The sequence below is a fragment of the Lepus europaeus genome, chromosome 5, assembly GCF_033115175.1.
Source record: "Lepus europaeus isolate LE1 chromosome 5, mLepTim1.pri, whole genome shotgun sequence".
Classification (NCBI taxonomy): Eukaryota; Metazoa; Chordata; class Mammalia; order Lagomorpha; family Leporidae; genus Lepus; species Lepus europaeus.
In genome coordinates, this window is record NC_084831.1 from 31325138 (window position 1) to 31352662 (window position 27525).

Here is a 27525-nt window from a genome sequence, read left to right on the forward strand (position 1 = left end):
ATGGCCGCGCGCCCCGGGCCGCTCTGGCTCCTGGGCCTGGCTCTGTGCGCGCTGGGCGGCGGCCCCGGCCCGCGCCCCCCGCCCGGCTGTCCCCAGCGCCGCCTGGGAGCGCGCGAGCGCCGCGACATGCAGCGCGAGATCCTGGCGGTGCTCGGGCTGCCCGGGCGGCCCCGGCCCCGCGCGCCGCCCGCCGCCGCCCGCCTGCCCGCGTCCGCGCCGCTCTTCATGCTGGACCTGTACCGCGCCATGGCCGGCGACGACGACGACGACGCCGGGCCCCCTGAGCGGCGCCTGGGCCGCGCAGACCTGGTCATGAGCTTCGTCAACATGGGTGAGTGCGTGCTGGGGAGGGCAGGACCCGCGGTGACCGTGTGGACGCGGCCTGAGCGTGGGGCGCCCAAGCCCGGCCCCTGGGGAGCGAACAAGACCTGCTGGGAGTGTGTGCGTCCCTGGGCAGTGCCAGCCCCTGGCCAGAGCGGGGACCCATAGGCGAGGAGGACCCCCAGGCCGGGCAGCGAGGGTCTGAGGGGTCCATGCAGGCTGGATGGGCGCAGAGGGGAGCGGAGACTCCCGGGGTTGCCTTCGCCTGGGCCGGAGACCCACCGAGAGGAAGGACCCGGTCATGTGGGGGCCCACTGGGCTGCCCAGAGAGACGTGTGGTGCTGGGAGACAGAGGAGTAAACAGGCCGGATGCTGGCACCGCGATAAGGGCAGGACTGAGGAGAGGGGCAAAGGTCAGTGTGACACCTGCGGTCACATCATCACAGTGACCAGTGTGTCTGGGTGCCCCATGCGGCCGCAGGCTCTTTCCCTGCAGAGCCCGGAGCCCGGGGGTGGGGAGGGAAGCAGTGGACTCTCCTGGGTGGGTCAGCGGCTGTGTCTCCTCCCCCTGGGCCCTGGCCCTGCCTGCGTGAGGGTCCAGGCTGGGGGTGACCACCAGGGGCAGCCTGGACCCTCTTGCTGCTCCCAGGCAAACCCAGCTTTCCTCTCCACAGAAATTTTCCTCACACCATGGAGCGTTTGCTCTTCAAGTTCTCAGCGTCATTTTTCCCCTTTGCTCTTTGCTCTGGGGTCACGAGTACTTCCTGTAGTAGGGTCAGGCCCCCCACCTGTGCAGTCTCCTGTCCGTGGCTAGGGACAGGCAGGGGTCTGCACTGGACAGACAGCCGGTGGGCCTGGGGTCCCAAGGACCACAGATCAGCCTGGCTGGGGGAGAGGACCCTGGCCCCAGCCACCAGCCTCCCCTCCCCGCTTCTCTGAGTCCTCCCGGGCCCCTGCTCCACCCAGGTGAAGCCAGAGAGGCTCGGGGAGGCAGTGGCACAGGCGGGGTGGTGCGGGCTGGACATGGCCCTGGCCAGGACAGGCCCGGGTGTCCAGCTCCACACCTGCGAGTTGCAGAAGTGACGTCAGCTTCTGGGGTAGAGAGAGCGCTCTAAGGGGTTTGGGCAGAGGAACCCGGCAGACGGAGCAGGTTTGTGGAGTCCTCAAGCCACTGTTTCCCGCACCAGGGCAGGAAGAAGGCACAGCCGAAGGCCACGCACCACATCCGGGGCGACATCCCCGGCTCTGGCTCCCAGTCCCGGCTTCCGGCCCTGCCTTCGCGTGTGTTTCGTTAGGATCTGGGCCTGGATGCTGTGGGATCACAAGCAGCTCTGTGTTCGGTGGATGCCAGGCCGTGGGCGGGCCGGCGCCGCCAGCAGCACCTCCCTGACTGGATGCGCCCCTCGGCCCCTCGGCGGCAGCGCCAGGCTCTGGCGGAGCAATGTGCGCCCTGGTTAGCAGGGCTGCGTGTGGGGCTCAGACACAGACGGGCGCCTTCCTGTGTTTGGAGGCCCGGGCCTCGGGCTCTGAAGGTCGGGGCCCTGCAGCACCGTGGGGTCTAATAGCAGAGTCGCCGCGGTATCCACGCCCACGCCCAGGCTCCCACACCTGCTGCCTCCAGCTCCACCTCTGCTATCAGCCTCATCTGGCTCCTGACAAGCCCGGCCCCTGCCTGCTTGGCCCCTGCTCGCTGATGGCGGGCGGAGCACCAAGCCTGGGGCCTCTCACAGGGCTCCCGCTGATGCCACCACCTGAGGCCTCTGTGAGGAGCAGGTGCTGTAGGAGGTGGTGACAGCGCCTGATGGGGCGGCCGAGGCTGCCATCAGAGCCCGCGGCCCTGCCCGGCCTGTCTGAGCGCTCAGCATGTGGGCCCGGCACCTACTGTCTGCACACAGCCGTGGGCCGGCTCCCCACGTGGCACCAGTGAGGCCTGCCCGGATCTCCGTGTGCTGGGGCGGGAGGCAAGACCCAGACTCCACCACGAATTCCCGCCTGTCCCATCCCATCCCCGCCCGGTGCTTCTGCTTTCCTGTCCACCCGGCTGTGATGGAGTCAGCCCAGCAAGGGGCCTCCCGGCTCTGTCGCAGACACCTGCCCGCCACCCGTCCGCAGGGCTCCAGCCTCTCAGGCCTGCCCGGCCCCTCCCGGACCGTGTCTGCCCATTCTTGCTGAATCCCTGTGCGCCCTGGAGCAGAGGCAGCGCCCGTGTTCCAGACTGAGAAACCAAGGCACAGACCAAGGCCAGCGGAGGGCTGGCCAGGGTCACGACGGGACCGCCCTCACTTCCGTCCTGCCCTTCTCAATCCCACGCATGGTTCTCCCGGCCTCTGGGGGCCGAGGACGGGGTGGGGAGGCTGCTGGATTTAGGAGACTCAGGGCTGCATGGGAATTAGGGACCTGCCCAGTCCCGCCCTGCCTTTGCCAGCCCCGTGACCCTGAAGGATGACGACGCTTGGTCCCCAGGGGCCAGGGTCAGTTTTTTTGGTTCTTACCAGGGAGAGTTTTCCTTTCCCCACTCATTCTTTCAGCACCAGGTGCTGTTCTGGCTGCCATGGGTATAGCCATGGACAGAACAAAGGCCCCGCCCTGGGGAGCTGACCTTCTGGTGAGAGACACAAATGGTGGACGCATTGCCAGGTGTGCTGACCGTGACCGCCGGCCCCGTCTGGAAGCAGCAGGTGCTGGACAGTGTCAGAGCACACAGGCCTGGGACTCAGGCCCTGGAACTGCCCCTCCTCTGCCAGCGTCTGTGTGACCCAGGCTTTCCAGGCTACCTCCCCCAGCCTGTCTACCCCTCTGTAAAATGGAGAAGCTCATTTTATGGAGCTGTCAGGGCTTGTGGGCGGTGACACCCAGTGACCTCCCTGTCCCTTCTCTTGCATGTCACAGTTACAGTCACATCTTTGTTTTCAAAAGAAGAATGAGCTCAGAGAAGGCAGGGGCTGCGCCCAGGGCCACACAGCAGCCCCCTCTGCCTGAGTTCACTTCCTGAGCTCTTCCGGCCATAGCAGCAGCTGCCTCTCCACCCAGCCTGGAGCCTGGCTCATCATTAGATGCAGCAAGTGCTAAATATGAATGTGTGTTGGGATCTGAGAACTCTGTTTCTTAATTTTTTAAATATGTGTTTATTTATTTGAAAGTTAGAGTTACACAGAAAGAGAAGGAGAGGCGGGGCGGGGGGAGGTCTTCTGTCTGCTGGTTCACTCCCCAATTGTCCACAACTACTGAAGCTGTGCGGATCTAAAGCCAGGAGCCAGGAGCTTCTTCCAGGTCTCCCATGCAGGTGCGGGGGCCCAAGCACTTGAGCCATCTTCTACTGCTTTCCCAGGCCATAGCAGAGAGCTGGATCGGAAATGGAGCAGCCAGGACTCGAACCGGCACCCATATGGGATGTCAGCACTGCAGGCAGCAGCTTTACCTGCTATGCCACAGTGCCAGCCCCTATAGCTCTTTTTTTTATAAATGAGATATATTCCATTGCTTGAACATACCACAGTTTATGCTTAGTAAATTTATTTTTAGTGGACATTTGAGTATTTTCCACTTTAGAGTGATTGTGAATAAGGACATGGTAGACACTTTTTTTAAAAAGCTTTCCATATTTACTTTATTTATTTATTTGTAAGGCAGAGTGACAGAGAGAGAGAGAGAGAGAGACCTTCCATCTGCTGATTTACTCCTCAAATGGCTGCAACAGTCAGCGCTGGACCAGGCTGAAGCCAGGAGCTAAGAACTCAGTACTCCATGTGGGCCTCTCTATGGGTGGCAGGAACTCAAGTACTTAAGCCATCATCTGCTGTTTGCAGGGACATTAGCTGGGAGCTGGATAGGAAGTGGAGTAGCCAGGTCTCAAGCCAGCACTCTGATACAGGATGTGACATTCCAAGTGGCGGCTTCACCCATGTGCCCCAGTGCCCACTCCTTGGTCGTCCCTGTATGCAGCTTCCCGTGGTCATGGTAAACCCCGGCTGATTCTCAGTGCCACCGAGGAGCTATGAAATGTTGCACAGGTCACTTTGAGCCCTGAGTCTCAGTTTTTATGCCCTGAAGACTGAGCAGAGCCCGCCTAATCGGGCTGTGTGGAAGTGATGCGCACAGGGCCAGCGGGGCCCCTCACTCAGGATGTGAACTTAGCCCAGGGGGGCTGCCCTCTCACCTGCTGCCTCTGCACCTGCGCTCATTGGGCAGCCTCCGCATGGAAGACATGCACGCCCTTCTCTCCTTGTCAAAACCTGATGGCACTTCTAAGAGGGTATGGGGGTATGGGCCCGGCTCCCTGGCTCCATCCCTAGGAGACAGCTTCCGTGATGGGAGTCCATCCTTCATCACATGCATTTATTTCTTTTAGGGCTCTTGGCATTTTCTGCCTGTCTGGTTTAGGGGCATGGCCAGCCCCTCTTTCTCCTACTCCTAAAAACAGGCCTGAATCTGACCCTTCATGGCACCCCGTCCACGTTCCCCAGCCCCCGCATGGCAGGTGCCCAGTGCAGATGGCCAAAGTAAAGGGAGAGGAGTGTGGCAGGAGGCAGGGGAGCACCGAGGGCAGCTGCAGGGACCTGGGCCTGGCCGGGCGGGCAGAGTGGGGCCGGCCTCTGCGTCTTTGTGGAAGCCGACAAGGGGTGCACCATCTCCCTGAGCCCTACCCTGGGACCCGGGGTCTCGCAGGCCCTGCCTGGAGGAGGGGGCTTCAGCAGCATCCCTGGGGTAGCTGCTGACAGACCAGCCCTGCCGACAGGTGGCCTCCCCGGCCGCAGCGTCACCACCCAGCTGGACCTCAGGACCGGGGATTTCACTGTGGCTCCAAGTCCGGAAGTCTACACCAAGGGCCCCGGTCTGACCATGAGCCCTGGAAAGCCTCTGCACCTCTGGGCCTCAGTTTCCCCTTCTCTGCAGGATTGCCCAAAGCCTTTCCAGCTCTGAGAGTAGACAGTGCCCACCTCCCGCCACTCCAGGGGTGAGGGACAGCGTGGGGAGGGGCGCCAGCCCACCTCCTCGTGGGAGCCCCTCCCCACAGGCAAGAGGGGATGTGCCTCGGTGACCACAGCTTTCTGGAAAATCCCCACAGTTCCTTCCCCGGGTCCCAGCTGGAGGCATTGCTCCCCTCTTGCCCGCAGCTCCTGGGGTCTATTTTGGGCCCTGGCAGGCTTGATGTGGCGGTGTGTGCGGGTGCTCCCTTTTAATCTGGGGTCTGCAGCCAGCTGAGGCTTGGGCCGGTAATTACGTGTGCAGAGCTGTTTATGGAAACAGCCCTTGAGCAAGGTCGGTAATGGGACCCAGCTGACGGCAGCCCGACGGCAGCCCCGAGCCTGTCCCCGAAGCTCTGCGGTCTCTGGGTGGCAGAAGTCCTTCAGGGCGCAGGGTCAGTGTCCGTCAATTCTGCGGCTCCACTGTGGGCCTGCAGAGGCGGGGTGGAGGGGGCCGGGGCTGGGGAGGGGGGTGCCCTGGGCCTGGTCAGCAACAGGAGCAGCCAGATAGGCCCAGCCTGTCCACCTCTGGGCCCTGGGGAGCCCGTCCCCACCCTCAGGAGCCAGGCCAGCAAGGAGGCCAGTGCCATGCAAGGCGGTGGCTTCTCGCAGGAACACACTGTGACATGGAGGCCATTGAGTGGGGGACTCTGTGCCCCTGGCCCAAGGACAAGCAGCCATTGGGAAGAACAGGCCTGGAACACAGGGGCCTGGTAAGCAGACTGCCGGGAGCTCCAGTGTGCCCCCAACGCTGTCCCCTGCCCACCAAGAGTACACCGTCTATAGGAGCAGCTGCATGAGCTCCTGGCCCAGGGGAAAGGGAGAGACCAACAGGCTGACCTGTGTGGGGTCAGAGCAGTGCGAGAAGGCGCTGCTGGGCTGAGGGGACGGCAGGCTTCAGTGGGCAGGGGTAGGGCAGCCTGGAGGGCGGCTCCAAGGGGTCTCCAGGAAGTGTTTGCAGCCTGAAGCATGAGAAAGATCAGACAGGTCACAAGAATTCTGTTTTGTTGTTGTTGTTAAAGATTTATCTATCCGAAGGGTAGGGGGAGAGAGAGACAGAGAGACAGAGATTTTGCATCTACTGATTCACTCCCCCAAATGGCTGCAACAGCCAGGGCAAGTCCAGGCTGAAGCCACGAGCCAGGAGCTCCATCCAGGTCTCCCACATGAGTGGCAGGGGGCCAAGCACTTGGGCCACCTGCTGCTGCCTTCCCAAGTACATTGGCAGGGAGTTGGATCAGAAGAGGAGCAGCCGGGACTTGAACCAGTGCTCTGATATGGGACATCAGCACTGCAAGCTACAGCTTAGCCCGCTGCACCACAGCACCGGCCCCAGAGGGCTCCTCCTGTAACAGCCACTCTGCGTTGGAAGAAGTGGTTGTCTTTTGATGTCTTAATATTTGGTCAGAAACAAGGGAGACTTAGGTTGTGGGAGTGAAATGTTATCCAGGGCACAAAAGTAGCCAACACGCGTGGTTCTGTCATCCTGATAAGTGCAGCATTTGGCACCCGCTTGGGAGGCAGGGGTGGGCCCCCAGACGTGGCCAGGCAGAGTGCGGGCAGTGCCGTGGCCCACAGCAGGCCCTTCCCGGAAGTGTGGGATTGTAAGGCTGTTTGATCCAAAGCTGGAGGAGGAAGCTAAAGGTTCTGATTGTTCATTCTCCCAGAGCCACAGGAAGGCAGTTCAGAACATCAACTGGTCGCTTCCCCATGTGGAGATGTGGATGGAGGTGGCGCTGTCCGTCCCGACACGGGGTCTGAGTCCCAGCAGCCTGTGTCATGTGGGTGTGGCTGTCCAGAGGCCTGGGGGCTGCTGCAAACCCTACAGGGGCGCCGTGGCCCAAGCCGCGTCCACTGACATTGGCAGCAACTGAACTTTACAAAATTCTTCCTAGATCTCAGGGGCTTGGAGTGCCGCTGTGCTGAATTCTTATGGGCTGAAAAGAGGGTTGCTTAATGATAGACTGGCTTGCCTGCCCCTCCTTTCCCCTCCGGCCCTCAACCACGCGGCCCCCTGCCTGCTAGATTCTGCCACACGGGCCACCCTGCTGTTCTGGGAACACCTAGGGCCTTTGCTCGGGCTCTTCCCTCCGCCTTCCTTCTCCTTCTACAGACTGGGCTGTTTACCGGGTTGTAGAATAAAGAATGGAGTCCTCGCATTCTTCAAAAGCAGCGGTTCTCAACCAGGGACAAGTTTGCATCCCAAGGGATCGTTGGCAACATCTGGAGATCCTTGTGTTTGTTGTGACTGGGGAAGGTTAGGGGATGTGGCTGGCGTCTAGGGGCAGAGGCCAGTGAAGGTCCCATCACCCACCCACGCAAGTGTCACAGTTGAACCACCTGTGCAAGGAGACCAGAGGTTCATGATGATGAAGATGATGATGATGACCTCATGAACATGAACACGTGACGGGTCTCAATCTATTCTTGCAGTCGTTATTCTTTTTGACACCCACATTGTCCCTTCTTTAGCTATCATGGCATCTCTTCAGCCTGGGTTCTGAGTGGTTTTCGGTCCTCTAGGCTGCTCTGAGAGCTCCCTGGCTTTCTGGTTTCAGATGTGTGTTTGTGTGTGGGTTAGTAATTCAGAATGCACCCCCATCTGAAACATTCTGAGCTTCCAGTCCCAGCATTTCAGATACTCAACCTGAACAACACACACCTGTTTCCACCGAGAGAGCCTCCTAGCAATGCACCCCCAGGGCCCAGATCTTGGTTTCTAAACACCTCCCCAAAAAGGAACCAGAGCTCACTGGGGAAGTGACTGATTCCAGCAGTGGGGAGTGGGAAAGCAAGATGAGCCTGGAGCACCCTGTGGTGCCAGACAGGAAGTTCTCTTAAAAAAGAGGAGGGGGGGGGGGTGCATCAACCACACAGGAGCCAGCCCAAGTGCGCTCCTGATGGCCGGCGCTGGAGCAAAATTTGAGCAATGAAATCAGTGAAATAAAATAAACCTCCAGGAATCCATAATGAAATAAATAACTAATTCAATAATAACGGAAGAACAAAGTCTTCCTTTTTGAGGAGAAATAGGATATGTGCACAACCTCAAAGTGTCTCCCCCATGACACTTATTATTACAACAGGAAAAATTGTGACATTGCAGTAGAAAAAAAACTGGCACATACCACCATCACAAGGGCTCAAAGTCACTAGTAATAAGATATAATGGCATCATATTGTCCAATCTGATGCTCTGAGGAGGACACATATCTGTGACATTCTCTCAAATTTTTTTTTTTTTTTTTTTTTTTTTTAATAGCACTGGCCTCATCACTCTGCTGTTTGATGGTCATTCTCTCAAATTTTTAAAAAGATTTGTTTATCTATGTATGTATCTATCTATCTGTCTAGAAAGGCAGAGAGACAGGAATAGGGAGAGCTCTTCTGTCCACTGGTTCACCCCCGAAATGGCTGCAACAGGGCTGGGCCAGAAGCCAGGAACTCCATCCTTCTCTCCCATGTGGGAAGGCAGGGCCTCCTCCCTAGGAGCATAAGCAGGGAGCTGGATCCACAGCAGAGCAGCCGGGACTTGAACCAGCACTCCCAGTATCAGACACAGCACAGTAAGCAGTGGCTTAGCCTGCCACACCACAATGCCAGCCGCTCTCCCAATGTATAACTTTCATCCAGACCTGAGAAAGCATCAGACAAGTCCAAATGGAGGGACGTGCTACAACGTAACAGCAGCGTTCCTCTAATGTGTCAAGACCCCAAAAGGCAAGAAAAGATCTAGCAACAGCGACACATCAGAGGAGCCTGCAGAGAAATGATGCCCGCATGCAGTACAGGATCCTAGACTGGGCCCAGGAACAAAATAGGGACAATTGGTAGAGAAACAAGAAATCTGAGTCAAGTTTGTAGGGGCTTAGTGGCTTAAACCGTCGCCTGCAACGCCAGCATCCCATGTGGATGCCTGTTCTTGTCCCAGCTGCTCCACTTCCGATCCAGCTCCCTGTTAATGACCTGGGAAAGCAGCAGAAGATGGCCCAAATACTTGGGCCCCTGCCACCCACGTGGAAGACCCAGATGGAGTTCCCAGCTCCTGGCTTCAGCCTGGCCCAGCCCTGGCTGTTGCAGCCAAGGGGGGAGTGAACCAGCAGATGGAAGATCTCTCTATCTCTCCTTCTCTCTCTGTGACTCCACTTTTCAAATAAATAAATCTTTTAAAAAATTGTACCGATATCAATTTCCTGTTTTTTCAACAATTATCCTACAGATTGGCTGTATAGGATGTTAGCATTAGGGGGAGATAATAAGAGAAGAATATGTAGGAAATCTATGAATGCTTCTTGCAACTTTTCTCTAAAACTAAATAATCTAAACTTATCTCAAAATCAAGTTAACGAGATAAGTAAATTAACCCTGCATTATTCCTAACCCCACCCTCTCTTCTTGTCCATCAAAGCGTTTTGCATTTGATGTCTGTACTTTCTTGTTTGTCATCTGACTTTTCGACAGGACAATTCACTCCGTGGGAGCAGAGCCTGGTCTGTCCTGTTTACTCCTGTGTGCCCTGTGTGACTTGCATACGATAGGTGCTGCTTTCAAACAGGTTGAATAAGTGAGTTAACCACTGCTCCTGGACGTGAGCAGGAGAAACGAATGGGAAACATGAACGGGGCAGAGAGCCTGCAGACCGCAGGCCACAGGCCACAGGCGGGAATCTTCTCACACATGCCCAGAGAGAAAGGACGGACTCCCTGCACTAGGAGTCCTGGCTCTGGATTCTGCACAAAAGAGGAAATACTTACCGCCCAGAAACCTTGCTCCAAAGACCCACGGTCCCTCCCAGGGCCACCCCGGAGAGAGGGTTCCTGGCAGGATATGTCTCAAATGGTCACAGCCCAGGACGGGGCCTGGGCAGAGTGCAGCCGCTGGCACTGCGCCCAGCCTGTCTGAATCACCTGGACATGCAGCAGTGAACTTCCCGACCCCGCAACTGGCAGCAGAATTTTACTGGGAAAACCCAAGACATCGCATTGTGCCTTTCCCGTAATCCCCTCTGTGGCGTGGGAAGCAGCAGCAGGCATTTCGTGCTGTCTGGTTTTCAGGCTGTTTTTGTCCACCGCAGTGAGAAGAGACCCTGGAGTCCTGGCTTCCATTTCTGCCTGTGTCAGAGAGTGGGAGGAGATGGTACTGGGTGCTGGCAGGCCGTGCCAGTGGGGCCCCCGAGGGGCTGCCTCTCTGAATCTGGGCATCTCTGAGGGATTCCAGGCCTGGGCTATGTGGGTGTGAAGGAAATGCTCCTAAATAATATCGGAAGAAGTGCTGGACCGTAACAAAGCAGGCTCTCTGGGGCTTCACAGACCCTGTTGCAAAGGCACTGAGCCCTGAAGGTCAGCTGGTGCAAAGAGGTGCCTTGAGCCGGACACAGCCTTTTGGTCGCTCTGTTTTCTCTCACTCCATTCTTCTACTTAGAAAAAGAAAATCCAGGGACTGGTGCTGTGGCACCGTGGGTTAAGTGTCTGCCTGCAGCGCCAGCATACCATTTGGGCATCGGTTCCAGCCCCAGCTGCTCTGCTTCTGATCCAGCTCCTTGCTAATGTGCATGGGAAAGCAGCAGAAGTGCCTGGGCCCCTGTACCTACGTGGGAGACCTGGAGGAAGCTCCTGGCTTCTAGCTTTGGCCTGGCCCAGTCCCGGCCACTTGGGGAGTGAGCCAGTGAATGGAAGATTCTCTCTCTCTCTCTCTCTCTCTGCCTTTCCTTCTCTCTATAACTCTGCCTTTAAAATAAGTAAATAACTTTGTTAAAGAAGAAAGAAAATTGAACATCTCCCTACCCTTCGACTCCACTTTCAGTACTTTTTTCTAAAGATTTATTTATTTATTTGAAAGACAGAGTGACACAGAGAGAGGGAGAGACAGAGACAGAAAGATCTTCCGTCCTCTGGTTCACTCTCCAAATACCTGCAACAGCTAAGATGAGCCAGGCAAAAGGCAAGAGCCAGGAACTACATCTGGGTCTCCCACATGGACAGGAGAGACCCAAGTACATGGGCCAGCACCTGCTGCCGCCCAGATGAGTTAGCAGGGAGCTGGATCAGAAGCAGAGCAGCCGGGACTCGCACTGGTGCTCCAAGCTGGGGTGGGGGCATCCCAAGCAGCAGCATGACCAGTTGTGCCACAGCGCCTGCCCCTTATGCTGGCTCTTGAGCGTCAGGCATGGCCTCCTGATGATGCTGGCTGGGCGTCAAGTCTTTGAGACATCGATTAAGTGAGGAAATCAGAGGTCAGCACCCCTCCCACCTCCCGCCGTAAGGAATGGCCGCTGCTCCTATGCCATAGCCCCTGCCCTTTCACAACCCTCTGTGGACAGGATGCCAGTGACTGAGGCCAACAGGAGCAGCTGCTGGCCCGGGGAGGTTCAGAGCTGGGACTAGGAGCCCCAACAATGGCCCGAGCAGCTACATTTCCCCACGCTGTCTCTGGCTGAAGCAGGGACAGGCTTCCCAAGAAGCACCTTGGGGCAGGGGCCAGAATCCAGGTCCGGATCAAGGCCATCCTCAGCCACAGCTGGGAGGAACGCCATTCCTAATCTACAGCCGGCGCTGAGCGGCTGCAACTCCCCCCGCTCCCGCAGACAGGGGCCTGTCCCATGGCCAGTTACCGGAAGGTCTGTTCCAGTGTTGCACCCCACGAAGTTCTTATCAATTTTCCGACAAAAGTCAAAATTCCCCAGCTTCTAGCGCTTGCCTGGAACAGCCAAGGTAGGCAGTTCCTGCGCTGGACTGGTGGGTGATTAATGGATCTCAGGAACCCACAGTGCAGAAGTACCGAATGGGGGCACTTCCACGCAGCAGGATATCTCCAGCCAGCCTCGTGGTCCCCCGCTCAGCGAGAGCAGTGGCCCAGCCTGGAGCCCACACAGAGCTGGTGGGGCCCTCAGTTGTTCCTGCAGTCCCTGGACTCCCATACAGAATCAGTGCCTGGGGGCTGAAGCTGTGGAGTAGCTGGGAAAGCCGGCGTCCTGTATGGGCTCCAGGGAGTCCCGACTGCTCCACTTCTGATCCAGCCCTCTGCTAATGTGCCTGGGGAAACAGCAGAGGACGGCCCAAGTGCTTGGGCCACTGCACCCATGTGGGAGATCCGGAGGAAGCTCCTGACTGCTGGCTTCAGCCTGCCCCAGCCTGCCTGTTTTGATCATTTGGGGAGTGAACCAGTGGATGGAAGACCTGTCTGTCTGTCACGCTGTCTCTCTCTGCCTTTCAAATAAATAAAATAAATCTTTTTTTAAATTTTTAAAGTTTTTTAAATTTATTTGACAGGTAGAGTTACAGACAGCGAGAGAGAGAGACAGAGAGAAAGGTCTTCCTTCCGTTGGTTCACTCCCCAAATGGCCGCCATGGCCAGCGCTTCGCTGATCCAAAGCCAGGAGCCAGGTGCTTCCTCCTGGTCTCCCATGCAGGTGCAGGGGCCCAAGCACTTGGGCCATCCTCCACTGCCTTCCCGGGCCACAGCAGAGAGCCGGACTGGAAGAGGAGCAACCAGGACTAGAACCCAGCACTCATATGCGATGCTGGTGCCACAGGTTGAGGATTAACCAAGTGAGCCACAGCGCCAGCCCCTAAAATAAATATTTAAAAAATAAAATCGTGTCTTCCCTGGAGGCAGGTGCATTTAACCATGCTCTGAAAGAGGTCAAGACAAGGGTGTGACTGAGGGACCCTCCCTCACTGTCCCACACCCTGCCACAGCCAACAGAGGGGCCTGACTCATTGGGCAAATCAGGGACCTCCCACAGTCCCTCCACGCAGGTGGTCTGTGCACTGCCTGACAGCACTGACTGTCAGCAGGTTGTGTGTGTGAGCACTGTGCACTCAGGGCCTGAGCATCACTCAGCAAAGGCCATGCCCTGCCGGCAACCCTCTCTGCTTTATGGGGAGAGGGCTCCTGATCTTGCCCTTGACAGCTTGCTCCTGAAGCCTCCCGGCTCTTGGGTGGGCATTGCTGCATGCCCTGCACGCCCCGTGCTGTCGGACAATGCACCTCCTATTCTCCTCACCCCTGGACTGGTTCAAGGCCCCCCATCTGCCCCAGCCCAGACACGCCCGCCTGTCCCCTGACCCGCCCAGCACAGCTGTGTGCCTGTCCGTCTCTGGACAAGGTCCCCGCCGCGAGGACAGGAAGTGCTCCCCACATCCGCCCAGGGCCGCACAGCCTGGTGCTTTTAAAAAGCCTGCCTTGTGGTCCCTGAGCCCAGGAGCCAGAGAGAATTTTTAAAGAGACTCACAAACATATCATTAAAATCTCAGTGCTGGGTTTTGGGGAGGGCTAGGCGGCTCCCACCCCTGCTTTCCGGAAACACAGATTTTAGCGTTTGAAAGTGACAGGCTGCTCGAGTGAGGCCACCCTAAATATCCCGTCCGGGCTTTGTGGGCAGCTGGGGAAGCGTGGGATGTGTCCCGCAACCACGGCCTCTGCCCAGACTGCTGGACAGGCCCCGCCCAGGCCCCCACTGCTGTCCACCTCCAGCTTGCCCTTGACCTCTGCTTGCACGAGGTCTTCCTATGCGCCACTCAGAGCCCCCTGCTCCCCTGCAGTCCCAGACCTCCGGGCTCCCCACTGGCCAGAGGCACAGGCTCCCTCCTGCCAGGGGAGTCTGACCCCTTTCCCCACAGACCCAGACCCCTGCTATACCCACACCTCAATCTGTGGGTCGCTGCAGCACCCCCACACTGTGCACAGAGCCCCTCTGCCGAGAGCCCCCTCGCTGACCTCCACCAGCCGCTGCGTCGCCACCCCGTCCTACAAGGCCCATTCAGAAGTCATCTGCGCCCTGAAGCAGCTGCCATGCTGCCATGCTGCCGGCGGGGACCCTCGGACAGCCCGGCCCTCGATTGGTTCTTTCCAGAAGGTGACAAGCTTGTCACCCTCTCCCCGTTCCCACCTGCCTTTCCCACACCTCCTCCTTCACCTCGCTCCCCAGAATGCACTTGGGCCTTTGCCCTCGCGGGGCTCTTCCCTCCCAGCCCCAGGTCCTTCCACTCTTGGCCTTGGCTCTGCTGGCATGTCCTCTGCAGCTGGGCACTGCGGCAAAGCTCCAGCTGTCCCTCACGGTCGGCCCAGCTGTCAGCCGGAGATCTCCCCTCCTCCACCTCCCACGGAGGCCCACGGGGTGACCCGGGATGATCCCGTCCCCCTGAGATGCGGGCACTGACTTCCCTGCCCAACGGGTGTCCCCGGGGGACTGTGTCCTTGGGTCTGGTGTCCACCTCCCCTTTAGCCTGGGAGGGCAGAGGAGGACTGTCCCCTGTCTCATCTGTGGGGCCCAGGGAGTGCAGGAGGCTGAGGGGAGACAGGAGACAAGACTGCTATTTGGGGCTTAGGGCCTGCTGGTCACCTGCCAAGCTCCTCACTACACAACCTCGTGGAGCCCAGTCTACACCCCCGGAGCCAGCCAGGTGCTGGGAAGGAAGCCACCCCACCCAGGCTGCTCAGGCCCCGCCCCAGCGCCCCTGCCCCGGTGACCGCCCACTCTTGCTTCACTTTCAGTGGAGCGCGACCACGCCCTGGGCCGCCAGGAGCCCCACTGGAAGGAGTTTCTCTTCGACCTGACTCAGATCCCAGCGGGGGAGGCGGTGACCGCTGCCGAGTTCCGGATCTACAAGGAGCCCAGCACGCAGCTGGTCAACAGGACCCTGCACGTCAGCACGTTCCAGGTGGTCCAGGAGCACTCCAACAGGTGCCTCCCTCAGCCCGGCCCTGCCCTACTGCACGGCCTCAGTGTCAACGTGGAGGCTTCAGGCTCCCCTCCCCCGGCAGCCTGGCTGTGGGGCTGTAGATGACTGAGCCCCTGAGCCCCGGTTTTCCCAGTGTACAGACACAGAACCAATGCGGAGGGTTGGTTCCATGAGACCTGGCACAGAGGGGCCCAGCCCAAGCCAGGCGGGGGCAGGTGCTCGGGGAGCGTCCCCCAGGCGGGCACTAACACACACGGCGGCTGGTGGCCCTCGGTTAATTGTTCTTTCGTGTCCACAGGGAGTCTGACTTGTTCTTTTTGGATCTTCAGACGCTCCAGGCTGGGGACGAGGGCTGGCTGGTGCTGGACGTCACGGCGGCCAGTGCCCGCTGGCTGTTGAGCCGTCACAAGGACCTGGGACTCCGCCTCTATGTGGAGACGGAGGACGGTGAGGCTAGGGGCTGGGCGCTGGGCGCTGGGCTCCGGGCTCCTCAGAGCTGTCCCAGCAGGGGCTTCTGGCACGCAGCACCTTCCCAGCTGTGCCCTCAGGGATGCCAGTGAGGTCCACGGTGAGGTCCCAGCAGGAGGCCCTGGCCTGGGCTGGCTGCCCCACTCCGGACCGGCAGGATCTGGGCCTGGAAGGGTGGGGGGGAGTGACTGGGCTGCAAGCAGTGAGCCGAGGTCCTGCCATGTCCTCAGCCTGTTTCCTCATCTGCAGACCACGAGGTGCTCCCCACCCACCTGCAAGAACTCTGGGCTGAGCCTCCTTTGTCCCAGGTGGTGGGGGTGGAGCCCCAGGAAGCACAAGGGGGTGGCTGTGGGGGTGGGGTGGGCGGGGGAGGGAGGGGAGAGCAGAGGAGAGTGGGAGGGCGGCAGGGGTCGCTGGGGCCAGGCAGACCAGGCCTTGTTGGAGTTCCGAGGGTGGTTTGTTGGATTCACGGCCGCAGAGGCTGGCAGGAGCGGCTCAGGTTCTGGAAGCCCTCTGAGCTCTGCACTCTAAAGGAGTCGGCTTCCGTGGGGACCGTGCGCGGTGACCTGCTCCCTGGAGGTACAGAGCAGAGGGGTGAGGAAGCTGACAAGCACCACCTCCGCCATCAGTGTCCCTGACAGGAGGTGGTGAGAAGGGCACTTCCCCTGGGGGCTCCCTCCCCAAACCCACAGCCCCAGTCTAACATCAGAAAACCCCAGACCAACCTAACCCAGGGACGTTCTGATACCCAAAGTCTGCACTTTGTCAGCAGCGCCAATCAGAATGACAAGGACAAGGCTGGAGAATTCACCGGTGATGGGGATGTTGCAGAGTGGGGGTGTCAGGGTCACTGTCCTGCCCGGCGAGGGTGGGCTGGGGCCGTGCAGGAGCCTGGAAGGGAGGCTGGCCGCTGGGGACGTGACCAGTGGCAAGTCAGGGGTAGATATGTACTAAGACTGGTTGCAGATCTGACAACAGCCTATCTCCGAAGTCAGCGCGCTTCCTGGAGGAACTTGCGTGATGGCTTGGTTAGCACGAGGAGGGAACAGCAGGGCACGAGGAGGGAACAGCAGGGCACGAGGAGGGAACAGCAGGGCGCTCTGAACGACTGAACGTCCGTCGGGCTGAGATCTGAGACAGAAGCACTGTGCTGAGACTCCAGTATCTCTCTAAGCAGCATGGAGGCCGCTCAGCCACTGCCCAGGATAAACTCAGTCCCTGGTCGTGCTGACCGGGGAGGGCCAGGCTGCTTGGCCCCTTCTGTTGGCTTTCCCAAGGCCAGTTTCTGGAATCCACAGCAAGCGCCCCAGGCTTGGAGTTAGCTTGTGCTCAGCAGAATGTGAGAAGGTGTCCTGGGCGGGTCCTGGAGCAGCGAGGGACGTCAGGGGGAAGCGTGCAGATCTAACCCACTGCGGTGTGTAGACTCAGACACCGACACTGGTTCCCTAGCTGTGACAAATGTGTCCCAGGAATGTGCAGTGCTGACTCCTCCCCAGGGAAGCTGGGTCAGAGTGTGTGGGACTCCCCGAGCCATCGGTGTGGTTTTCCTGAGAATCTGGACACTGTGACACTAAGATTTCCTGAACAGTCGTAGAAAATTAAAATAGCCCTGCCTGACTCAGTGGGGAGAGCAGACTGTGCTGGACAAGAGCGAGGTCAGGGAGAGGAGGCCTGCAGAGCGAGGGGACCCTGGCCCAAGAGAAGAAAGCGTTTCCAGAAGCAGGGAGCCGCCCCTGTGTCCAGCTGGGAGCGCTAAAGACATGGGCAGAGCAGCGGCCAGAGTTGGTCACACGGAGGTTGCTGCCCAAGAGCTCAGCGGAGTGTGGGGACAGAGCCTGAGTGTGGAGCTGGAGGGAGACAGGGAGACAGGCGGAGGGGACTGGGGAGCGGCAGCAGGGAGTGGGGTGTGGCTGGAGAGACCTGGGGACCCAGGGCGGCCTTCTCAGCTTGGGAGACACCTGTGCCCTGCTGTGTCCCCATGGGAGGCACTCCGCTGGGGAAGACGCTGGGAAACCCGGCCAGGCTGAGGATGGATGCAGAGAGCAGGGCGGGCCAGACCCTTGGGCAGCAGGGGCCCCTCCCGCGGCTGTTGGGGACCAGGTGCCCAGGCACGATGGGGGTGAAACTGCAGCTTCTCCTGGGTGGGGGGTGGGGGGGGAAGCCACTCCCTCCCCCAGCTGCCAATGGGATTCAACAATGCAGGGGCCAGGCACACGGGGGCACCAGGAGGGCCGGCTGTCCCTCCATCACCATCGTGGCCAGGCAGGGTCTGGTCCTTACATCCTTGGTGACTTTGAGCAAGCTCTGGAGGGGGAGGCGGTTCTGTCCCAGGTTCCACTGGGGCAGGCGGGGCCAGAGGGATTCCTGTTGGAGCCCCCCCCCCCCATCCCCCCAGTAGCCTGGCCTCAGCTCTGCCCTGCCCGGGGACTGTGTGCTGAGCAGGGTGGTCGCAGTGCAGCTCTGGCCTGGCAGCTCCAGTGCAGTGCAGGCGATGCCCACTGGGTCCGGCAGGACAGAGTGGGCTGGTCGCGGCTCCAGCCCAAGCAGTTCCCTTCCCGCCAGGGTCAAGGGCTGTTGGGGTTCGGTGCGCACGTCCGGTGGGGAGCGGGACCCTGGGCGGCCGCGCCCTCCCTGCTCTGTGACGCGGCGGCGGGGCTCGCCCGCGGGGCACACACGGCCGGTCCCTGGCCTCGGCCTCGAGCAGGGCGGACCATGGCGCGGCTGTGGCTTCTGGCGTCGGCGCTCGGGCGCTGCGTCCCCGCCGGCCGCTCGGGGCCCGCGGCGGGCCGGGGCTGCGTCCGCCGCTTTGCCGCCAGCCCCCGGCCCCGTGCCCGCTTCTACACGGACCCCGTGGAGATGGTGAAGGACATCTCCGATGGGGCGACCGTCATGGTCGGGGGCTTCGGGCTCTGCGGGATCCCCGAGAACCTGATCGCGGCGCTGCTGCGGACGCGCGTGAGGGACCTGCGGGTGATCAGCAGCAACGTGGGCGTGGACGACTTCGGCCTGGGCCTCCTCCTGGCCACCAAGCAGATCCGCCGCATCGTGTGCTCGTACCTGGGCGAGAACGCGCTGTGCGAGCGCCAGTACCTGGCCGGCGAGCTGGAGCTGGAGCTGACGCCGCAGGGCACCCTGGCCGAGCGCATCCGCGCGGGCGGCGCCGGGGTGCCGGCCTTTTACACGCCCACGGCCTACGGGACCCTGGTGCAGGAGGGGGGCGCCCCCATCCGCTACTACCCGGACGGCCACTTGGCCATCCGCAGCCAGCCCCGGGAGGTGAGGGAGTTCGAGGGCCGCCACTACCTGCTGGAGCGCGCGCTCAGGGCCGACTTCGCGCTGGTCAAGGGCTGGAAGGCCGACCGCGCGGGCAACGTGGTCTTCAGGGGCAGCGCCAGGAACTTCAACGCGCCCATGTGCAAAGCCGCCGACGTGGCGGCCGTGGAGGTGGAAGAGATCGTGGACGTGGGGGCTTTCCGCCCGGAAGACATCCACGTGCCCAGCATCTACGTGGACCGCGTGATCAAGGGCCGCGCCTTCGAGAAGCGCATCGAGCGCCTGACCGTGCGGCCCGAGGGCGCCGCGGGCGCCTGCGCGGGCGCCGACGCGAGGACGCGCATCGTCAAGCGCGCCGCCCTGGAGTTCGAGGACGGCATGTACGCCAACCTGGGCATAGGCATCCCTCTGCTGGCCAGCAACTTCATCCGCCCGGGCGTCACGGTCCACCTGCACAGCGAGAACGGCATCCTGGGCCTGGGCCCCTTCCCGACCCCAGGGGAGGCGGATGCCGACGTCATCAACGCGGGCAAGCAGACGGTCACCGTGCTGCCCGGCGGCTCTTTCTTCTCCAGCGACGACTCCTTCGCCATGATCCGCGGGGGACACATCCAGCTGACCATGCTGGGGGCCATGCAGGTCTCCAAATACGGGGACCTGGCCAACTGGATGATCCCCGGCAAGAAGGTGAAAGGGATGGGCGGGGCCATGGATTTGGTGTCCAGTGACAAGACCAAAGTGGTGGTCACCATGGAGCACTGCACCAAGGACAAGAGCCCCAAGATCCTGGACAAGTGCAGCATGCCGCTGACCGGGAAGCAGTGCGTGGACCGCATCATCACCGAGAAGGCCGTGTTCGACGTGCACAAGAAGAGGGGGCTGACGCTCATCGAGCTCTGGGAGGGCCTGACCGTGGCCGACGTCCAGAACAGCACGGGCTGCGCCTTTGCCGTGTCACCCAACCTCAGGCCCATGCAGCAGGTGGCCCCCTGATGGGCCCGAGCCGGAGGGCGGGTCCCGGGGAGCCTCCTGGGTGTGCTGGAGAGGGCACTGGGGGCCTGCACACACGGGTCGCCCGCACTGTGACCACGGCCGCAGCATCTGAGGGGCTCCACTGCCAGACAGACCCTGTTTCCTCCAGAGGGCCCTGGCTAGAATTAAAGACAAAGGGGAAACCGTGCGCCCGCCCGAGTGGTCTGGGTGAGGGCACAGCTCTGCGCTCTGCACTGCGATGGGCAGTCGGCTCGCGCCTACCTCCGGAGGTTGTGCGGGCAATCAGCGGCATCGGAGCACTCCCGCAGCGGATTCCGGTCAGGGCTTCTGCACCCAGGAGCCCAGGAACGGAGGGGGCGTGGGTGAAGCAGAGCGGCCCCGCCCTGCGTGTGCCAGAGGTGCACTGCCAGGACCGGGTCCCTGGGCTGGAGAGGGTGGGGACGCGGTCTCCCCAGAGGTGACTCCTGTCGCCCTCTCACTTTTTTCCAGGGGCTTCCTCTATGCTTTGTGTTCTGTTTCCTGTGATATCCCGTCTCCTCCCACACCCCTCATCCTCCTGGGAGGGATGTCGGTGTCCCGAGGGAATGCAGCTCCGTCTCCCAGGAAGGGACCTGGAAGGGGACCGAGTGTTGGCGCTGACTCCATCCCTGGGGGGGCTCCTCCAGGAGTCAGCAGTCCCGGCCCAGGCTGCAGCTCTGGGAGGCGGGTTCTAGAGACAGAGGGGTTCTCTCACCAAGCCCGTGGTCCTGCCTCTCCAGAACAGACCCGGGCCGGCCTCCCTGCTTCGGAAGCTGACCCAGCCTCTGAAACGCTCCTCACACGCAGCAGGGCCGGGAGGGCTTTCTGACTACTGAGCTGCGTGGGCGTGTGGGGTGCTGGTGTGTGAATGCGTCCGTCGTGTGTGAATGAGTGTACAGGAGCGCAGGTGAGCTGTCTGTGTGGGGTGTGAGGTGTGTATGTGTGGGATGCATGTGTGTCCGTGGGAGGGGTGTGTGTGTGTGTGAAGTGTTGCAAGTGCCTGGCAGTAGTATGCCCCTGGTGAGAGCGGCTCCCGGGTTGGTGGGGGCCGTGGGTGGGGCTGGCTGGCTGGAGACCCCGGGGAGGTTTAGGGACTTTCTGAGAGGTCCCTTTGGAGCCTCCCCCAAGGCCTGGGCAGATCCTGGGAGGAGGGCGGGGAGGGGAGACTGCACTCAGTGAGGGCACCGTCTGGCCTGCGGGGCAGTGGGCCGGGACCGTGGCCAGGAGGGGTGGGACGTCACGGAGTGGACAGCCCCTCCCCGAGCTCCTGGGCAGGGTACATGACCACCTGGGTTGCCAAAGCTTCTGTCATTGGTGGGGGAAGGCCCCGGGGGAGTAGGAGGAAGGCCCTGGCGGGTGGCTCCTGCACAGCTGACAGCGGCTGAAGAGGGGCCCCAGGCACAGCCCACCTGGCCCTCGGGGCAGCCGCTCCTGGCAGCTCTTGGTCAGGTTCACCTGGCTCTCAGCTTCCGGTGGGCCCTCTCCCCTCACCGCCTGCAGGCCAGGCTGGCTCCCGGAACTCCGCGAGAGTTTGTCGCCAGGGGGGTTTCCCGTGGCCTCCGCTCTGCATCCACGAGGCCCTCGGATGGACACGTTGCACGAGACCAAAGCAAAGAGCAGGCTGGCCTGGAGGACCGAGGGCCTCCTTGGCCCAGAACAGCCGGGGCTCCCCAGGTCTCCCCAAGGCAGTGCAGCGGCACACACAGACCTGGGACCGTCTCTGGGCCAAGGGCATCCTGTGGTTCAGCCGGTCTGAGGGCTCCGCTCAGGCCAGCACTGGTGACTGCTGACCGCTCAGCTCCGGGCTACTCCACTCTCTCCCCATGGGGACCTCCCGTGGCTTTCCCTCTGCTCCGGGCCCCGCCCTCACAGCTCTGCTGCTTCCCCAGCCCTGACCTGCCAGCACCCACTCTCCCAGTGGCTTCTCTGTGGCCCTCCCTCCACGTCAGCTCCGGCAGCACGCAGCGCCCCGTCTGGGCAGGAGCCTCACATGGGTCAGCATGTGCGCTTGGGGAAGGTGACATCATGGGTCAAAGGCTGGCCTCTGGCTGTTCCGTCATCCCGTGGTCAGTGGACTTGGTCTGAGTCACGCCACTTAAGGGCTGAGCTCGAGTGGGCTAGCAGGTGGGGCGGGCAATGTCCTTGACCTGTGGTGTATAAGGGAGACCAGTGTTAGCCTTGCCAATGGAATGAGCGATCCTGCACGTGTCGTGTTTACATGTGCTCACATATACTCGTACGCGTGTGTGTGTATCGTCGTGCTTGTAACCGGTGTGATGTAGGCGCCCATGTGAACTGAACAGCTGGCGCTCTCTTTAAAGAGCTGTGGGGATGAGCCCGTGGTCACGCTCCCGTCGTGCGGCACAGGAAGCTTTCGCAGAGGCACTGTGCAGGAGGTCTGTCGCGCTGAGTGTCTGAGCACGCGCAAAAGCCTCAGCACGCGAGGCTGCACCTGCTCGCAGGGACTCGGGCACCAGGGATGCTGTTTGGAGACTCAACGGCCAGGACAATGCTACTGGGAAAAAGCTGAACAAGGGGCCAGTGCTGTGGCACAGCGGGTTAAGCCGCCATTTACAGTGCCAGCTTCCCATATGGGCACCGGCTCAAGTCTCGGCTGCTCCACTTCCAATCCAGCTCCCTGCTAATGCACCTGGGAAAGCAGCAGAGGATGGCCCAAGTGCTTGGGACCCTGTACCCACATGGGAGATCCAGAAGCTACTTCTGGTTCCTGGCTTTGGCCTGGCTGCCATTGCGGCCATCTGGGGAGTGAACCAGAAAATGGAAGATTCTCTCTCTCTCTCCCTCCCTCTCTCCTTCTCTCTCTCTCTCACCCCTCTCTGTAATTCTAACTTTAGAATAAATAAATCATATATAGATAATATCTTGTTTTCTTTTTAAAAAAAAAAAAAGATGAAAAAAAAGACCCAGCTTCTTTGAGCGCTGAACTCTGCCCAGAGCTTAGATGGACACAGTGAGAATAGCCCAGAAAGATGGAGAACACTGAGCCAGGCCTGGGGGGGGGGGGGGTCCGCCAGCGCATGTTCTCTTTCCTGTGCTGACGCCGCTGCTGTTTCAGTAAAGACGCCGAGGGGCCGTTACCACCAGCAGGTGCTGAGCGTGGCTCTGTCGGTGGCCTCTTGGCATCCCCGACTTAATTGCGGGGTTTGTGAGTCGCCTCCTGGGCTCTGAGTGCTGTGGGGGAAACCGCGCTTTTATGGGCGTCCCTCTTCCTAGGGCTGAGGTCTGAGAATTGGCCCCACTCGCAGCCTTTTTTTTTTTTTTTTTTTTTAAGATTTATTTATCTATTTGAAAGGCAGTTACAGAGCGGCAGAGAGAGAGAATCTTCCATCTGGGGGTTCACTAATGGCTAGAACTGTGCCGATCCAAAGCCAGGACCCAGGAGCTTCTTCCAGGTCTCCCATGTGGGTGCAGTGGCCCAAGGACTTGGGCCATCTTCCACTGCTTTCCCAGGCCATAGCAGAGAGCTGGACAGGAAGTGGAGCAGTCAGGACTCAAACTGGCACCCACATGGGATGCTGGCACTGCAGGCTGTGTTTTACGCACTAGGCCACAACCCTGGCTCCTTCATTCTCTTTCTGACCGTCAGCTGGGCCCAGTGACCGTGAACTTGGGCCGTGGGGTGACACCTCCGTGCTGGAACCCTGCTCTGGGGCTGTGTTCCCGCGGCCCCACCCCCAGGCCCGTGTCTCATCGGTGGGCCCGGGAGAGGTCACTGCCCGGCTCAGGGCCGGACTGGGCAGAGCAGGCCTCGCCAAGCCCTGGAAGATGCTGCTGTGAACCCGAGCTGGGCGGGGCACGGCAGAGGAGCTGGTGTGGGCGGAAGGCGGACCCTGCCCTGGCGCCCTGTGATGTCGCCGCCCTGGCCTCTGTCCTGGCCGAGTGACCCCCTGTGGAGCTGAAGTGCAGGGCTGTGCAAAGACGGAGGGAGGGCAGCAGAGGGGAGCGCAGTGAGCCTGAGGACCCACCGCCGTGACCACCGAGCCAGGTCGCAAGGGGCTCATGTGGCCCCCTGCCCCCCCCCCCATGCCTCCGGCGCCGCCTGCTGGGAGCTGCGCTCGCTCGGGACCCTGGGCTGCAGATGAGGACACTGAGGCCCAGGGGGTGCCCTCCGGGCCTCGGCCTCCAGCTGCGGCCACGCGGGGCCAGCGTGACCCTCTTCCTTTCTCCGTCGCAGGGCTCAGCGTGGATCCCGGCCGGGCCGGGCTGCTGGGGCAGCGGGCACCGCGCTCCCGCCGGCCATTCATGGTCACTTTCTTCAGGGCCAGCCCGAGCCCTGGACGCGCCCCTCGGGCCCTGAGGCCACTGAAGAGGAGGCAGCCGAAGAGAACCAACGAGCTGCCGCAGCCCAACAAGCTGCCGGGGATCTTCGGTGAGGGGCAGGCCTGGGCCTGGCGCGGGAGGCCGGGTGGCTGCAGACCCCTGCGCCCTCTCCGTGGTTCAAGCTCAGTCCCTCTCCCGTCTCCTTCCTGACTCCGACCCACGCCAGATGCCCGCTGACGCAGGGTCTGAGCTCTGTCTCGGCTGTCCCTGCCCCCCGATGTCCCCTCCCTGCCACCCCTGGCCCCCACAGGCCTTTCCCAGGAGCCCCTGTCAGAGCCAACTGCCCCTTCTCCAGGCAGCCACAGCCCCTTGAGGACCCTCGGTTCTATCCCAGGGGCCCTGAGGGACCCACAGTTCTTCCTGGGCAGCGGAGGCCCTAGGGGTCAGAGTCAGACCTGAGCGCACCCCTCCGCCGCCACCGGGAGTCGGCCCCATGCCTGCCCTTGACTTGGGCCCCTTGCACCTGTGCATGGGCGGGGAAGAGGAGCCCGGGGCGGCCCGGGGTCTTGCTGGGGAGCGTCAGAGGCCCTCAGGCGGCCAGGCAGGGAGGCGGGGCTGAGGTGGGCTCACTCTGTAACAGTCGGGAGCCACTGAAGGCTCTTGAGCTGGGCCAGGGCAGGACCGGCGTTCCAGGCGTGGCTTTACGAGAGCCGACAGTTTAGTGCCTGTCATTTGTTTATGGGTCAGATGTGCCCAGGGCACCCCCAGAACCCCTGAAATGACCTTGACCGTCTGTCCCCGCAGATGCCGTCCACGGCTCCAACGGCCGGCAGGTGTGCCGTCGGCAGGAGCTCTACGTCAGCTTCCGGGACCTCGGCTGGCTGGTAATCTGCGACTCTGTCAGTGACGTCCCCACCTGCGGGTCCCGTGGCTCTCCAGGGAGGGAGTAAAATTGGGGGACTTGGATATCCTTGTTTTTTTTTTTTTTTTTTTCTGGGTTTATAAGTTTTCTAAAGTGACATTGTGGTATTTTATGGTGGACTGTTTTAACTGCGACAATGAAGATGACCTAAGCTCAGCCAGCCAAGCTGTTGGGGCCGAGGCCGGGCAGCAGCACCTCGCATACCCCCTGGGCTGCAGCTCCAGCCGGTCTGGTGGGGGCAGGCGGGGGAGGTGGAGGCAGAGCGAGGGTGGAGAGCGACGGGGACAGAGCTGGCGCCCAGCCCTGCCTGCCCTGGGTCTCTGGGAGGGCAGAGGGGGGTGGCGGGGCCCTGAGGCTCAGGGAGAGAGAGGGCAGCCCTGTCTGTGCCGGGGCCGGGCTGGGCTCACCTCCTCCTCCCCCCAGGACTGGGTCATCGCCCCCCAAGGCTACTCGGCCTATTACTGCGAGGGCGAGTGCTCCTTCCCGCTGGACTCCTGCATGAACGCCACCAACCACGCCATCCTGCAGTCCCTGGTCAGTACCGCGGCGTCCCGCTGGGAGGGCAGAGGGGGCCCTGTCCGGCTGGGAGGGCCGTGAGAGCTGCTCCGGGCTCAGCAGCTTCTCTGTGCGGAGTTAGCAGGGTGGTTCAACCCCGCACCTCTGGGGAAACTGCTCCTCACGTGGCGACTCGCATGCACTGAGCATGCGCACACCGCGGCCTCCCGTCAAACAGCCGGGCGTGTGCACACATGTGGGACACCCATGTGCCTGTGTGAGGCCCGAGTCAGAAGGGCAGCAGAGCCTCTGGGGGTCCTGAGCGCCAGGTGGAGAGAGCCGGCCCCTTCACATCCGCCCCGCGGGGCCACCGTCCATAAAGCAGGAACCTTTCCCTGCCGCCCTTGGTCAGGTTTCCGTCCTCCCACGATGCCCAGGAAGAGGTGTGAGCGCTTGGCTGGGGCCACGGGGCCTCTCGTTAGCCACCTTACAGACCTGTCCAGCGTCCCCTGGCCACACACCCTTCCCAGGAAGCAGCCTGTCCCCTTGGGTCGCTCCTGCCTGTCCTGGTTGCTCCCTGAAATGCTCCCCTCTGTGTCCCTGTCCAGTGAGCTTGGGTGACAGGGACCCTGTCTGGGATACTCATGGAGGGTCCCCCCCCCCCCAGCCTGTGATGGAGATACGTCTGTGTCGGGAGACAGAGAAGTGCGATGCTAACAGGCTTGGCGGAGAAGCTTGGCTCCGAGATGTGTGATTTGTGCCTTTGGATGCGCAGCCTGTGGGCACTAGGGCTTCCCACCCGGTTTGCCCCGCGGTGTGTGGCTCAGATACGTATGACGTGGGCGGCACATTTGACTCCATGGTCCCTCTTCGTGTCACTGGTCTAATGAAGCCTGGGTCTCCGGGGAGAAGTCGGGAACGGCGACCCCCTGTGGCCGGATGTCCCCCCACAGTGTCCCAGCTCAGGAAAAGCCCTTTCCTGTCCAGCGGCAGCTGGTGGCTTCTGGTGTCTACCGTGGGCTTATAGCTAGAAGTTGGGGATGGCGGCCCGAGGGGCCAGTCTGGCTGGACATGCTCCAGAGGCTTGGCCTTCCCCCAGGTCCCCTGGGGTACCAGCTCCAAACTGGGGTGCAGGGGCCGAGGAGGGGAGGCGGGGGACAGGGGCCCTTCGGACAGCTCTGTCTGGGTCCTGACAGCCCCACTGAACAACCAAAGCACACAGCTGGGGAAGCAGGTGCCCCGCGCCGGCCTCCCCCGAGGCTGGAGGCCCTCGGACAGCAGCTCACCTGCCAGGATTTTTACGGAGACTGGAAACGGGCAGCTCACTCCATCAGGCCTTATGGTCAGTGAAAGCTGTTTTTTTTTGGGGGGGGGGGCAAGAATCCGGCTGCCGGTGCCAGTCATGCCGCGCTGTCATGTGGCCTGCGTGCCTCAGTTTATCATCTGCAAAGAAAACTACTTGCCTTGGACATTGTCAGGAGGGTGAGACACAGAACTCCAGGCCTCGGCCATGCCCGGGCACGCAGTCGGAGAGGGAGGGGACCCATCCGAAACTGAGAACAAGTCCCCTGAGGGGGAGAAGGTGCAGTTGCAGGGAGAAGCACAGAAGGAGGCCTCCAAAGGCTGGGGTGCACAGGGCCCCTCCAGGCGTGCAGTGTGCTGGGGACTGGCACAGCAGGGTGTCAGCACCCAGGGGCCAGTGAATGGGGCCGAGGTGGAGAGCACCACAAGATGCAAGGGGCAGGGGTGCTTGGGCAGTGCCCTGAGTGGGCAGGGGCAGCTTGCACGGTGGTACCTGCCTTGGCTGCAGGGGGAGAGCGAGCCCCCCCATGATGGGCCAGAGTGGGGAGCAGGTGGGAGCTGGGGGCCGGACTGGGCAGGTCCTTGGAGGAGACCGCTGGGCTCATGTCGCTGCCTGCACCCTCTCTGGCCAGGTGCACCTGATGAAGCCAGACGCGGTCCCCAAGGCGTGCTGCGCGCCCACCAAGCTGAGCGCCACCTCCGTGCTCTACTACGACAGCAGCAACAACGTGATCCTGCGCAAGCACCGCAACATGGTGGTCAAGGCCTGCGGCTGCCACTGAGCCCGATCGCCGGTGACTGCGGC

At 61.3% G+C, this 27525-nt stretch overlaps 2 protein-coding genes across 2 annotated transcripts; both read left to right on the forward strand.

The window, feature by feature from the left end:
• On the forward strand, positions 1–27502 carry LOC133760690 (bone morphogenetic protein 8B). The gene is made up of 7 exons (XM_062193272.1): positions 1–331; positions 14781–14970; positions 15267–15415; positions 23916–24110; positions 24806–24885; positions 25347–25457; positions 27353–27502. Exons 1-7 carry the CDS (start codon positions 1–3, stop codon positions 27500–27502), a joined length of 1206 nt encoding a protein of 401 aa, XP_062049256.1.
• Positions 18149–19702, forward strand: LOC133760689 (succinyl-CoA:3-ketoacid coenzyme A transferase 2, mitochondrial-like). The gene has a single exon (XM_062193271.1). The coding sequence runs from the start codon at positions 18149–18151 to the stop codon at positions 19700–19702; it is 1554 nt and encodes a 517-aa protein (XP_062049255.1).
• Positions 27503–27525: the final 23 nt, after the last annotated feature.